This window comes from Bombina bombina, chromosome 6 (genome assembly GCF_027579735.1).
Source record: "Bombina bombina isolate aBomBom1 chromosome 6, aBomBom1.pri, whole genome shotgun sequence".
Classification (NCBI taxonomy): domain Eukaryota; kingdom Metazoa; phylum Chordata; class Amphibia; order Anura; family Bombinatoridae; genus Bombina; species Bombina bombina.
Window position 1 is genome coordinate 1058077796 of NC_069504.1, and position 12967 is coordinate 1058090762.

Genomic DNA, 12967 nt, shown 5'->3' on the forward strand with positions numbered 1-12967 from the left:
AAATTAAACTTTCATTATTCAGATAGAGCATGCCATTTTAAACAACTTTCCAATTTACTTCTATTAACAAAATGTGCACAGTGTTTTTATATTTAAACTTTGAGTCACCAGCTCCTACTGAGCATGTGCAAGAATAAGTGTGTATGCATTTGTGAATGGCTGATGGCTGTCACATGGTACGTGTATGCATTTGTGAATGGCTGATGGCTGTCACATGGTAAAGGGGGAGTGGAAAAAGACATAACTTTTAAAATTGTCAGAAAAAAAAAATCTACTACTCATTTGAAGTTCAGACTAAGTGCTATTGCATTGCCTTGTTATCTTGCATTTGTTGGTTATGCAAATCTACTTTGTTGACTGGTCCTTTAAGCTTGAACACCTCCGCTTATTGCTTAGGGAGGTATTAGCAACTCTTGATGATTGTGACCCTATAGTGGTCCCAGAGAAATTGTGTAAAATGCACAAATACTTAGAGGTTCCTGTTTACACTGATGTTTTTCCAGTCCCTAAGAGGATTGTCAATATTATTGCTTGCTAAGGAGTGGGATAGACCAGGTATTCCGTTCACTCCCCCTCTTGTTTTTAAGAAAATGTTTCCCATATCTGATACCATAAGGGACTCATGGCAGACAGTTCCTAAGGTGGAGGGAGCTATTTCTACTCTGTCTAAGCGTACAACTATACCTATCGAGGACAGTTGTGCTTTCAAAGATCCTATGGATAAAAAATTAGAGGGTCTCCTGAAGAAAATTTTTGTTCATCAAGGTTTTTCTCTTCAACCTATTGCATTCATTGTTCCTGTAACGACTGCAGCTGCTTTCTGGTTTGAGGCTCTAGAAGAGGCTCTTCAAATGGAGACTCCATTAGAGGAAATTATGGACAGAATTAAGGCACTTAAGTTGGTTAATTCTTTTATTACAGATGCCGCTTTTCAACTGGTTAAATTAGCGGCAAATAATTCAGGATTTGCCATTTTAGCACGCAGGGCGTTATGGCTTAAGTCCTGGTCTGCTGATGTGTCATCTAAATCTAAACTTTTGAACATTCCTTTCAAGGGTAAGACCCTATTCGGGCCTGAACTGAAGGAGATTATTTCAGACATTACTGGAGGGAAAGGTCATGCCCTCCCTCAGGATAGATCAAATAAGATGAGGGACAAACAAAATAATTTTCGTTCCTTTCGGAACTTTAAGAGTGGTCGCGCTTCAGCTTCCTCTGCTACAAAGCAAGAGGGGAATTTTGCCCAATCCAAGTCAGTCTGGAGACCTAACCAGGCTTGGAACAAGGCTAAACAGGCCAAGAAGCCTGCAGCTGCCTCTAAGACAGCATGCAGGGGTAGCCCCCGATCCGTGACCGGATATAGTAGGGGGCAGAATCTCTCTCTTCGCTCAGGCTTGGGCGAGAGATGTTCAGGATCCCTGGGCTTTAGAAATTGTGTCCTAGGGATATCTTCTGGAATTCAAGGGCTCCCTTCCAAGGGGGAGATTTCACATTTCTCGATTGTCTGTAAACCAGACAAAGAGAGAGGCGTTCTTACGCTGTGTAGAAGACCTACATGCCATGGAGGTGATTCGCCCAGTCCCAAAGGAGAAACAGGGTTTAGGGTTTTATTCAAACCTGTTTGTGGTTCCCAAGAAAGAGGGAACTTTCAGACCAATCTTGGATCTCAAAATTCTAAACAAGTTCCTCAAAGTTCCATCATTCAAGATGGAGACTATTCGGACTATTCTACCTCTGATCCAGGAGGGTCAATATATGACTACCGTGGACTTAAAGGATGCATATCTACACACCGTATTCACAGAGATCATCAATTCCTCAGATTCACCTTTCTAAACAGGCATTACCAGTTTGTGGCCCTTCCTTTTGGGTTGGCCACGGCTCCCAGAATTTTCACAAAAGTGCTAGGGTCCCTTCTGGCGGTTCTACGACCACGGGGCATAGCAGTGGCGCCTTATCTAGACGACATCTTAATTCAGGCGTCGACTTTCCAGCTAGCCAAGTCTCTCACAGACATAGTGTTGACTTTTCTGACATCTCACGGGTGGAAGGTGAACATAAAAAAAAGAGTTCTCTCTTCCCTCTTACAAGAGTTTCCTTCCTAGGGACTCGGATAGACTCGGTAGAAATGAAAATATTTCTGACGGAGGTGAGAAAGTTAAAACTCTTATCCACTTGCTGAGCTCTTCATTCCATTCCTCGGCCATCAGTGGCTCAGTGTATGCAGGTAATCGGACTCATGGTATCGGCAATGGACATAGTTCCTTTTGCCCGTCTACACCTCAGACCACTGCAACTATGCATGCTCAAACAGTGGAATGGGGATTATGCAGACTTATCTCCTCAACTGCATCTGGACCAGGAGACCAGAGATTCTCTTCTCTGGTGGTTGTCTCGGGACCACCTGTCTCAGGGAATGTGCTCCCGCAGGCCAGAGTGGCTGATTGTAACGACAGATTCCAGCCTGCTAGGCTGGTGTGCAGTCTGGAACTCCCTGAAAGCACAGGGCTTATTGTCTCGGGAGGAAGCGCTCCTCCCAATAAACATTTTAGAACTGAGAGCGATTTTCAATGCGCTTCAGGCGTGGCCTCAGCTTGCTGCAGCCAAATTCATCAGGTTTCAGTCGGACAACATCACAACTGTAGCTTATATCAATCATCAGGGAGGAACAAGGAGTTTTCTAGCGATGATGGAGGTAACCAAAATAATCCGGTGGGCAGAGGATCACTCTTGCCATCTCTCAGCAATCCACATCCCAGGAGTAGAGAACTGGGAGGCGGATTTTCTAAGTCGTCAGACTCTTCATCCGGGGGAGTGGGAACTCCATCCGGAGGTATTCGCCCAGCTGATTCAGCTATGGGGCACACCAGAATTGGATCTGACGGTGTCTCGTCAGAATGCAAAACTTCCTCGTTACGGGTCCAGGTCCCGGGATCCCAAGGCGGTACTGATAGATGCTCTAGCAGTGCCTTGGTCCTTCAATCTGGCTTATGTATTTCCACCGTTTCCTCTCCTCCCATGTCTGGTTGCCAGAATCAAGCAGGAGAGAGCTTCGGTAATTCTGATAGCTCCTGCGTGGCCATGCAGGACTTGGTATGCAGACCTAGTGGACATGTCCTCGGTTCCACCGTGGACTCTGCCAATGAGGCGGTACCTTCTAATTCAAGGGCCGTTCACGCATCCAAATCTAATTTCTCTGCGTCTGACTGCTTGGAGATTGAATGCATGATTTTATCAAAGCGTGGTTTCTCTGAATCGGTCATTGATACCCTGATTCAGGCTAGAAAGCCTGTCACCAGGAAGATTTATCATAAGATTTGGCGCAAATATCTTTATTGGTGTGTATCCAAAGGTTACTCGTGGAGTAAGATTAGGATTCCTAGAATATTGTCTTTTCTCCAAGATGGTTTGGAGAAGGGATTATCTGCTAGTTCTCTTAAAGGTCAAATATCTGCTTTGTCTATTCTACTTCACAAACGTCTGGCAGATGTCCCAGACGTTAAAGCATTTAGTCAGGATTTGGTCAGAATCAAGCCTGTATTTAAACCTGTTGCTCCGCCATGGAGACTAAACTTAGTTCTTAAAGTTCTTCAAGGGGTTCCGTTTGAACCTATGCATTCCATAGATATTAAGCTTCTATCTTGGAAAGTTTTGTTTTTAGTAGCTATCTCTTTGGCTCGAAGAGTTTCTGAGCTATCTGCTTTACAATGTGATTCCCCTTACCTTGTTTTCCATGCAGATAAGGTTGTTTTACGTACCAAACCTGGGTTTCTTCCTAAGGTTGTTTCTAATAAGAATATCAATCAAGAGATTGTGGTTCCTTCTTTGTGTCCTAATCCTTCATCTAAGAAGGAACATCTGTTACACAATCTTGATGTGGTTCGTGCTTTAAAATTCTACTTACAAGCAACTAAAGATTTCCGTCAATCATCTTCTTTGTTTGTTGTTTATTCTGGTAAGCGGAGAGGTCAAAGGGCTACGGCTACCTCTTTCCTTTTGGCTGAAAAGCATCATCCGTTTGGCCTATGAGACTGCTGGACGGCAGCCTCCTGAAAGGATTACTGCTCATTCTACTAGAGCTGTGGCTTCCATATGGGCTTTTAAAAATGAGGCTTCTGTTGAACAGATTTGTAAGGCGGCGACTTGGTCTTCGCTTCATACTTTTTCCAAATTTTACAAATTCGATACTTTTGCTTCTTCTGAGGCTATTTTTGGGAGAGAGGTTCTACAAGCAGTGGTGCCTTCCCTTTAAGGTCCCTTTCTTGTCCCTCCCTTCATCCGTGTCCTAAAGCTTTGGTATTGGTATCCCACAAGTGAGGATGAATCCGTGGACTCGATAAGTCTCACAAGAGAAAACATAATTTATGCTTACCTGATAAATTTATTTCTCTTGTGATGTATCGAGTCCACGGCCCGCCCTGTTTTTCAAGACAGGCATATATATTTTTATTTTTAAACTTTCAGTCACCACTGCACCCTATGGTTTCTCCTTTTTCTTCCTAGCCTTCGGTCGAATGACTGGGGGGTGGAGCTAAGGGGAGAGCTATATAGGCAGCTCTGCTGTGGATGCTCTCTTTGCCACTTCCTGTAGGGGAGGAGAATATCCCACAAGTAAGGATGAATCCGTGGACTCGATACATCACAAGAGAAATAAATTTATCAGGTAAGCATAAATTATGTTTTTTATTAGACAGTGTTGTTATATAACTTTTTAGGTTTGCCCAATTAATGTAACCACAGCTCTGAAATTGTGGGAAAAATTCTAGCGTAAATTACTATTGTGCTCACGCAATCACGTTTAATTTCAACTTGTAATAAGCCCGATGAGCGCAAATCCTCGCAATGTACCCCTATCGCTATGGCACAAACTATTGCACTCCACTTGTAATCTAGCCCCTATATATTTAAGTGCTTCATTGTGTGACAACTCTGCAACTCTATACACGCTTTAAATTTGGGCCAGGGTAAACCAAAATGAATTTATGCATTTTTGTATGCATTTGGGATCTTTGTATGTTTTTGCAAAATGAAGTGATTCAAAACTAATTGATAACATGTCATTGCTATAGCATGTGTTGTCTTCATGAACATAATGTTTGACACATTTCCTCTTCTTGCACAGTCCCCTATGGATATCTCTAGTATGGAGAAGAGACTGAACTCTGGGTACTACCTCACCAAGGAACAGTTTGTACGAGACATGAAGGCAATATTCAGGAACTGCACCAAATACAATGGACAGGACAGTGGTAAGTGTGGCCTATAACTCCTTTACTACCTGAATTTCAGAGCAAAATATTTTTTGCTATCAATCTGTTTAAACCACCGGTAACCACCATTTTTGATAGGCAGTTTCTTTTCTTTCTTTTTTTTTTTCTTGTTCTGTAGTGTAGAACCTTCTTCCCATTTCCCTGATCTCCCTCTCAAACAGCTCTCAAAAGCCATCCTATGTACTGGCAGACAGTCTGCCCATACCAGTGTATGTATTTACAGTATATTTGTATTGTAGGGATCCCTCCTCCCCCTTCTAACCTACCAGCCATTTCTGTAGTGTAGGGACCCCCATCCTCCAAGAATTCCCTTTTCTCTTGCAAGGTGTATCCAGTCCACGGATTCATCCTTACTTGTGGGATATTCTCATTCCCTACAGGAAGTGGCAAAGAGAGCACATAGCAAAGCTGTCCATATAGCTCCCCCTCTGGCTCCGCCCCCCAGTCATTCTCTTTGCTGCTCTAACAAGTAGCATCTCCACGGGAGGGTAAAGTGAATGTGGTGTTAGATTTGTAGTTTTTATATCTTCAATCAAAAGTTTATTTTTAAATAGTACCGGTTTGTGCTATTTACTCTCTGGCAGAAATATGATGAAGAATTCTGCTGAGAGGTAAAATGATTTTAGCATGTTGTAACTAAAATCCATTGCTGTTCCCACACAGGACTGAGGAGTACCAGAAAACTTCAGTTGGGGGGAACAGTTTGCAGGCTTAACTGCTTTGAGGTATGTTTCAATCATATTTTTTCTAGTCAAGACAAGATAATGCTAGAAGACTGATAAGATTCCCCATGTGGGAAGGGTAAGCCATGTTCTGAAACTTAGTATAGAACTAGAGGCTTATTTAAGTGGGCTCAATAGACTGGTTATCACTTTAGCAGGGCAATTGATTATTTTGTTTAGAAAAATACTCTTTATTGACACTTTTAAGCACTTTTGATGTGTTTATTGGGGTTTTATTCCACGTGGCATTATTTTTAGTCACCTAAATTGGGTTCTGAAGGCCCCACAGCTGTGGAGTGGGAGGGGCCTAATTTCGCGCCTCAGTTGCGCAGTTTATTCTGACAAGATTTCCCTGCATGCTGCTTCACATGGGTCCAGAGACTGCTTGAGGACTTCAGGAGGCTTGCTTTTCTCAAATTCAATCCTTAAGGGAAGGTAGGGCTACAGCAGGCTGCTGTGGCAAGGTGCTGTAGTTTATTAACCGGTTGTTTGCTTTAGGCGGCTCCGGTTTGGGCATTAAAGGGTTAATCAGGCTGAAACTTGCTGTGCAATCATATCGTAGCATTAGGCACATACTGTAACAATTTCAAGAGATTTGGTTATTTTTTCACCGTTTTGTAAAATTGTGTGCGCTTTTATTATCTTAAAGGCACAGTACCATTTATTGCAAATTGTATTTTTTATTACATAAACTGTTTTTTCCAAGCCTGCTTGTGTATAATACCAATCTGTTAAACATGTCTGACACTAAGGAAAAGCCTTGCTCTATGTGTTCAGAAGCCATGGTGGAACCCCCCACTCAAAATGTGTCCCAAGTCCACTAATGTGTCTATACACTTTAAAGATGATATTGTGTCACTTAAAAATATAGCCCTAGATGATTCTTTGACTTAAGGTAATGAGGATAGTCAGCCTTCCTCTCCCCATGTGTCATCACCAGTTACGCCCGCTCAAGCGATACCTAGTACCTCTAGTGCATTAGCACCTATTACATTGCAACAACTGGCGGCAGTCATGGATAATTCCCTTGCGGCCTTTCTATTCAAACTGCCAGTTTTCCCTAAAAAGCGCGATAGCTCTGTTTTGAGAACAGATGAGGAGCAGTCGGAACCTTTGGGAGGCTTATCTGATGTACCTATACAACACTCTGAAGTAGGGGCGAGGGATGTTATGTCTGAAGGAGAAATTTCTGACTCAGGAAAAGTTTCTCAGCGGGCAGAATCAGATTCACTAGCATTTAAATTGGAACACCTCCGCGTACTACTTAGGGAGGTCTTATCAACTCTGGATGATTGTGACCCTATGGTGGTCCCAGAGAAATTGTGTAAAATGGACAAATATCTAGAAGTCCCTGTATACACTGATGCGTTTCCGATCCCTAAGAGCGTAGCGGATATTGTTGCTAGGGAGTGGGAAAGACCAGGTGTACCTTTTGTTCCCCCACCTATCTTTAAGAAAATGTTCCCCATAACTGATCCCAGGCGGGATGTGTGGCAGACGGTCCCTAAGGTACAGGGGGCAGTTTCAACACTAGCCAAGTGCACAACCATACCAATTGAAGACAGTTGTGCTTTCAAAGATCCTATGGATAGAAAATTAGAAGGTTTACTAAAGAAAATATTTGTTCAACAAGGTTTCCTTCTCCAACCTATTGCCTGTATTATTCCTGTAACTACGGCAGCGGCTTTCTGGTTTGAGGCGCTGGAGGAGTCGCTCCAGACGGAGACCTCCTATGACGAAATTATGGATAGAATTAAGGCTCTAAAGCTGGCTAATTCTTTTATCACAGATGCCGCTTTGCAATTAGCTAATTTAGTGGCGAAAAATTCTGGTTTTGCCATCATGGCGCGCAGAGAGCTTTGGCTTAAATCGTGGTTGGCCGACGTGTCGTCTAAAACAAAATTACTGAATATTCCTTTCAAGGGAAAGACCCTTTTCGGGCCCGAGTTGAAAGAGATTATTTCGGATATCACTGGGGGAAAGGGCCATGCATGCCCTCCCGCAAGATAGGCCTTTTAAGGCTAAAAAACAAGGCTAATTTTCGTTCCTTTCGCAACTTCAGGAGCGGTCCTGCTTCAGCCTCTGCTACCGCAAAGCAAGAGGGTAACACTTCACAGCCCAAGGCAACCTGGAAGCCTTTGCAGGGCTGGAACAAGGGTAAACAGGCCAAGAAGCCTGCAGCTGCTACTAAGACAGCATGAAGGGGTAGCCCCCTATCCGGGTCCGGATCTGGTAGGGGGCAGACACTCTCTCTTTGCTCAGGCTTGGGCAAGAGATGTTCCCGATCCCTGGGAATTAGAGAGAGTTGCTCAGGAATATCTTCTAGAATTCAAGGACTCTCCTCCAAGGGGAAGGTTCCACATTTCTAGTCTGTCTACAGACCAGACAAAGAAAGAGGCGTTCTTACGCTGGTTAGAAGATCTACTCAAGATGGGAGTGATATATCCAGTTCCAATTACAGAACAAGGACTGGGTTTTTACTCAAACCTGTTTGTGGTTCCCAAAAAGAAAGGAACTTTCAGACCAATCCTGGATCTAAAAATTCTAAACAAATTTCTCAGAGTTCTATTTTTCAAGATGGAGACCATTGGGACAATCTTACCGATGATCCAGGAAGGTCAATATATGACTACCGTGGATCTAAAGGATGCGTACCTTCATATTCCTATCCACAAAGATCACCATCAGTTCCTAAGGTTCGCTTTTCTGGACAAGCATTACCAGTTCGTGGCCCTTCCCTTCGGGTTGGCCACCGCTCCCTGAATTTTCACAAAGGTGCTAGGGTCCCTTCTAGCGGTACTAAGACCGCGGGGCATTGCAGTAGCACCCTATCTGGACGACATCTTAATACAGGCGTCGTCTTTTCCCAGAGCCAAGGCTCATACGGATATTGTTCTGGCCTTTCTAAGGTCTCACGGGTGGAGGGTGAACACCGAAAAAAGTTCTCTGTCCCCGCTCACTAGGGTTCCCTTCCTGGGAACATTAATAGACTCGGTAGAAATGAAAATATTTCTGACGGAGGTCAGAAGGTTAAAGCTTCTAAGTACTTGCCGAGCTCTTCATTCCATTCCTCGGCCATCTGTAGCTCAGTGCATGGAGGTAATCGGATTAATGGTAGCAGCAATGGACGTAGTCCCTTTTGCTCTAATTCATCTCAGGCCACTGCAATTGTGCATGCTCAAACAGTGGAATGGAGATTATGAAGATTTGTCTCCTCAAATCCAACTGGACCAGAAAACCAGAGATTCTCTTCTCTGGTGGTTGTCTCAGGATCACCTGTCGCAGGGAATGTGCTTCCGCAGACCGGAGTGGATCATTGTAACGACCTACGCCAGTCTGTTAGGCTGGGGCACGGTCTGGGGCTCCCTGAAAGCTCAGGGCCTATGGTCTCGGGAAGAGTCTCTTCTCCCGATAAACATTTTGGAACTGAGAGCGATATTAAACATGCTCCAGGCATGGCTCAGCTAGCGGCGGCCAAGTTCATCAGATTTCAGTCGGACAACATCACGACTGTAGCATACATAAATCATCAGGGAGGAACAAAGAGTTCCTTAGCGATGAAGGAAGTAACCAAGATAATCAGGTGGGCGGAGGATCACTCTTGCCATCTATCTGCAATTCACATCCCAGAAATAGACAACTGGGAAGCGGATTTCCTAAGTCGTCAGACTTTTCAACCGGGGGAGTGGGAACTCCACCCGGAGGTATTTGCTCAGCTATGGGGCATTCCAGAGTTGGATCTGATGGCGTCCCGTCAGAACACCAAACTTCCTCTTTACGGTTCCAGGTCCAGGGACCCCAAGGTGGCATTGATAGATGCTCTAGTAGCGCCTTGGTCCTTCAATCTGGCCTATGTCTTTCCACCGTTTCCCCTTCTCCCTCTGCTGGTAGCCAGAATCAAACAGGAGAAGGCCTCAGTAATTCTGATAGCGCCTGCGTGGCCACGCAGGACTTGGTATGCAGACCTAGTGGACATGTCATCTGTCCCACCATGGACACTGCCAATGAGGCAGGGTCTTCTAATACAGGGTCCATTCAAGCATCCAAATCTAGTTTCTCTGCAGCTGACTTCTTGGAGATTGAACGCTTAATTCTATCCAAGCGTGGGTTCTCTGAATCAGTCATAGATACTCTGATCCAAGCTAGAAAACCTGTCACCAGGAAAATTTACCATAAGATATGGCGGAAATATCTTTGTTGGTGTGAATCCAAGGGTTACTCGTGGAGTAAGATTAGGATTCCAAGGATATTGTCTTTTCTCCAAGAAGGATTGGAGAAAGGTTTATCAGCTAGTTCCTTAAAGAAGTACCAGCAGAAGTACCAGATGTTCAAGCGTTTGCACAGGCGTTAGTCAGAATCAAGCCTGTCTATAAACCTGTGGCTCCTCCATGGAGTCTAAATTTAGTTCTTTCAGTTCTTCAAGGGGTTCCGTTTGAACCTTTACATTCCATAGATATTAAGTTATTATCTTGGAAAGTTTTGTTTTTGGTAGCTATATCTTCTGCTCGAAGAGTTTCAGAATTGTCTGCTTTGCAGTGTAATTCACCCTATCTGGTGTTCCATGCAGATAAGGTAGTTTTGCGTACCAAACCTGGTTTTCTTCCTAAAGTTGTTTCTAATAAGAACATTAACCAGGAAATCATTGTTCCTTCTCTGTGTCCTAATCCAGCTTCTAAGAAGGAACGACTTTTACACAATCTTGATGTGGTTCGTGCTTTGAAATTCTATTTACAAGCAACTAAGGATTTCAGACAAACATCATCTTTGTTTGTTGTCTATTCTGGTAAGAGGAGAGGTCAAAAAGCGACGGCTACCTCTCTTTCCTTCTGGTTGAAAAGCATCATCCGATTGGCTTATGAGACTGCTGGGCAGCAGCCTCCTGAACGAATTATAGCTCATTCCACCAGAGCTGTGGCTTCCACTTGGGCCTTCAAGAATGAGGCTTCTGTTGAACAGATTTGTAAGGCAGCGACTTGGTCTTCACTGCATACTTTTGCCAAATTTTACAAATTCGATACTTTTGCTTCTTCGGAGGCTATTTTTGGGAGAAAGGTTATGCAAGCAGTGGTGCCTTCCGTTTAGGTTACCTGCCTTGTTCCCTCCCTTCATCCGTGTCCTAAAGCTTTGGTATTGGTATCCCACAAGTAAGGATGAATCCGTGGACTTGATACACCTTGCAAGAGAAAACAGAATTTATGCTTACCTGATAAATTACTTTCTCTTGCGGTGTATCCAGTCCACGGCCCGCCCTGGCAATTAAGTCAGGTTAAAATTTCTTGTTTAAACTACAGTCACCACTGCACCCTGTGGTTTCTCCTTTTTCTCATAACCGTCGGTCGAATGACTGGGGGGCGGAGCCAGAGGGGGAGCTATATGGACAGCTTTGCTGTGTGCTCTCTTTGCCACTTCCTGTAGGGAATGAGAATATCCCACAAGTAAGGATGAATCCGTGGACTGGATACACCGCAAGAGAAGTAATTTATCAGGTAAGCATAAATTCTGTTTTTTCTCTAGTATAGCTTTCCATTCCCAGGGAGGATTAGATTTAAATTGCTAGTCGGTAAATACAGATTTTGATTTGTGTTTTACATTTTTAGAATATCTTTTTCAGATTATTTTTCTGGTTATATTAGACCATTACTGGTTTGGTTATGTATCATTAGATATGCATAGATAGATCATTTAAATGAATTAAATCATTGGGAGGTGAACTACAGTATATCCAGTTTAATAGGTTAATCATTGATAAAAAAAATTACTTTAGTTTTATTTAACTAAAGAAAAAACATAATTTATGAAAGAACTTACATGATAAATTAATTTAGTTCATATTGGCAAGAGTCCATGAGCTAGTAACGTATGGGATATACAATCCTACCAGGAGGGGCAAAGTTTCCAAAACCTTAAAATGCCTATAAATACACAACTCAAAAGCATCAAAAAAAGGAACTGGAAATATAATTGTGCTTTATACAAAAAAACATAACCACCATAAAAAGGGTGGGTCTTATGGACTTGCCAATATGAAAGAAATGAATGTATCAGGTAAGTTCTTACATAAATTGTTTTCTTTCATGTAATTGGCAAGAGTCCATGAGCTAGTGACGTATGGGATAGTAATACCCAAGATGTGGTACTCCACAGAGGAGTCGCTAGAGAGGGAGGGATAAAAATAAAAACAGCCATTTTCCGCTGAAAAAATTTACTCCACATCCAAAAAATAAGTTTGTCTCATAATTGAAAAGAAAAAAACTTAAAACATAAGCAGAGGAATCAAACTGAAACTGCTGCCTGAAGAACTTTTCTACCAAAAACTGCTTCCGAAGAGGCAAATACATCAAAACGGTAGAATTTAGTAAATGTATGCAAAGAAGACCAAGTTGCTGCTTTTCAAATCTGATCAACTGAAGCTTCATTCTTAAATGCCCACGAAGTGGAGACTGATCTAGTAGAATGACCTGTAATTCTCTGAGGTGGGGGCTGACCCGACTCCAAATAAGCCTGATTAATCAAAAGCTTTAACTAGGATGCCAAGGAAATGGCAGAAGCTTTCTGACCTTTCCTAGGACCAGAAAAGACAACAAATAGACTAGAAGTCTTCCTGAAATCTTTAGTAGTTTCAACATATTTAAAAACTCTTACAACATCCAGAGAATGTAAGGATCTCTCCAAATAATTATTAGGATTAGGACACAAAGAGGGAACAACAATTTCCCTATTAATGTTGTTAGAATTCACAACTTTAGGTAAAAATTTAATTGAAGTCCGCAAAACTACCTTATCCTGATGGAAAATCAGAAAAGGAGACTCACAAGAAAGAGCAGATAATTTGGAAACTCTTCTAGCAGAGAGATAGCCAAAAGGAACAGCACTTTCCAAGAAAGTAGTTTAATATTCAAAAAATGCATATGCTCAAAAGTAGGAGCCTGTAAAGCCTTCAAAGCCAAATTAAGACTCAGAGGAGAGATTGATTTA

At 42.8% G+C, this 12967-nt stretch overlaps 1 protein-coding gene across 1 annotated transcript in view; it reads left to right on the top strand.

Annotated features, from left to right (window-relative positions):
- The window catches only part of LOC128664882 (chromatin remodeling regulator CECR2), a 246728-nt gene that overhangs the window by 152466 nt on the left and 81295 nt on the right, over positions 1–12967 (top strand). The window contains exon 13 of the mRNA XM_053719678.1: positions 5123–5249. Coding sequence (XP_053575653.1) covers positions 5123–5249 — 127 coding nt within the window. The remainder of the gene's footprint in view (positions 1–5122; positions 5250–12967) is intronic.